The sequence below is a fragment of the Pinus tabuliformis genome, chromosome 8, assembly GCF_031772625.1.
Source record: "Pinus tabuliformis cultivar Carrire ecotype Pingquan chromosome 8, CPIR1, whole genome shotgun sequence".
Classification (NCBI taxonomy): Eukaryota; Viridiplantae; Streptophyta; class Pinopsida; order Pinales; family Pinaceae; genus Pinus; species Pinus tabuliformis.
Window position 1 is genome coordinate 144,512,066 of NC_142294.1, and position 2,084 is coordinate 144,514,149.

A 2,084-nucleotide genomic window follows, 5' to 3' on the forward strand; every position below is an offset into this window, starting at 1 on the left:
GAAAGCATATGATTCTATTCCAGAGCTCCAACTCGACAAGCTCGAAGAGATCATTTCGCGAGCTTATCATCAGAACCAACTGGGGATACAACCAGGCAGCCAATGGGATGGAGGCCTGTGCCCAAAAGACACAAAAAAAAGAGGAAGAAAGACAGATCTGCAGAGAACAATAGAGATTGGGAAAATCCTGGTAGATTCAGGCAGATATGCTAAGTTGACAAAGTACTACAAGCCCTCTGTCAACGGTTAATCATGAAGCTGGTATCTTGGAATATAAGAGGGCTAAACAGCCCTGGAAAACTCAGGATGTTAAAAAACATGATAAAAAAGGAAAAGCCACAAATGTGCTTTCTCCAAGAAACTAAGTGTAACAGCACCACGCTAGGCAGCATTCTTTCAAAAGCCTGGCCCGGATGTAGCTCGGTTGCAGTAGACGCTTCAGGAGCTTCAGGAGGGCTGGCAATAGCATGGAATACCCAAGCGGTATCCCTTTCAGATTTTCATGCAGCGCACCACCTCATACAGGCAACCTTTCACATCCTGGGCACCAATATCTACGGCAACCTTTCAAATGTTTACTTTCCACAAGATACAGGAAGTAAGGTAGCGCTCCTTGACACGATTGAAGCTCTAAACAACAGCAGAAGGTACCCTCTCTGGATCGTTGCTGGGGATTTCAACATGATAACCAAAACTGAAGAGAAGCTAGGCGGCAGAAGTAGAATGGAGCCTGAAGTCAGTCGCTTCAAGGATTTCATCCAAGCAACATCTCTTATAGACATGCCGTTCTGTAATGGAACCTTTACATGGAGCAATCGCAGAGCTGGCAAACACCAAATCGCCTCCAAATTGGATCGCTTCCTCATCTCTGACAACGCGATCCACTTGGGAGGAGACATCTCAGCAGCCATTCTTGCTCACACTGGTTCGGATCACTGGCCAATAGCTCTATAGTGGCAAAGACCAGGTAACTTAATCAAAAGACCCTTCAGATTTGAAGGATTTTGGCTCACGCATCCCACTTTCAAGGAGTTTGTCAAGACCACCTGGGCCTCGTTCATTCCCCCAGAAGGAGCAAAAATGTATCAATTCCAGCAAAAGCTAAGATATCTCAAAAGTCACCTAAAAAGTTGGAACAGGGAAACTTTTGGAAATATCTTCAAGGAGCAGCAAAAGCTAACTCAGGACCTGGAGATTCTTCACCAAAAGATCATCTTGGAGGGGCACACGGAAGCCACCCTGGAGCAGGAGCGTCTCATCCACAGTCAGCTGGAGAACAGGAGGAAGCAGGAGGAAATCTACTGGAGGCAAAAGTCTAGGGTCAGATGGCTGAAGGAGGGTGAGCGTAATACTAAATTCTTCCACAGAACTACGGTTCAACGAAGAATGCACAACAACATACCCTTCATCCAAAACCAAACAGGGGCAAAGATGGAGACTCATGAGGAAATTGAAGAGGAACTCCTCAACCATTTCCAACAGATTCATCAAGAGCAGAGAGAAGATCGGCTACAGGCCATTCGCAAAATCACCAGCAATATTCCAAAAATCATAACGGAGGAACAAAATGATCTCTTAATGCGCCCTATTCGACCCCAGGAAGTGGATGAAGCAATGAAGCAGCTCAAAGAAGGTAAAGCCCCGGGGCCAGATGGATTTACCACCACTTTCTTTCACTCTTTCTGGGACATGATAAAGGAGGAAGTCTGGCAGATAGTTGAGGAATCCAGGGCAATGTGCTGGCTTCTTCCCTCTCTCAATGCCACCTTTATTACTCTCATCCCCAAAGAGGAGGACTCCATCACCCCTGATAAGTTCAGGCCTATTGCTTTATGCAATGTCATTTACAAAGTGATATCAAAAGTCATAGCAAATCGTCTCAAACCTCTCCTTCCTGGGCTCATCTCTCCGGAACAGTCAGGGTACGTGGAAGGTCGTCACATAATGGATGGCATCCTTCTCTCTCACGAAATCATTCACTCCCTCAAGCACTCAAAGCAGGCAGGTATGCTTCTCAAATTAGACCTTTCCAAGGCATTTGACAAACTAAGCTGGAACTATATTCATCAAATGCTAAAAGCTTT

General features: G+C 45.7%; 1 protein-coding gene across 1 annotated transcript; it reads left to right on the forward strand.

Annotated features, from left to right (window-relative positions):
• Window positions 1-318: 318 nt before the first annotated feature.
• Window positions 319-954, forward strand: LOC149234533 (uncharacterized). Its single transcript, XM_089368296.1, has one exon. It carries the CDS (start codon window positions 319-321, stop codon window positions 952-954), a length of 636 nt encoding a protein of 211 aa, XP_089224422.1.
• The last annotated feature ends 1,130 nt before the right edge of the window (window positions 955-2,084 follow it).

What these genes read in the sequence shown, in the direction of transcription:
- LOC149234533 (XM_089368296.1), top strand. Translation starts at nt 319, where the DNA reads ATGATAAAAAAGGAAAAGCCACAAATGTGCTTTCTCCAAGAAACTAAG.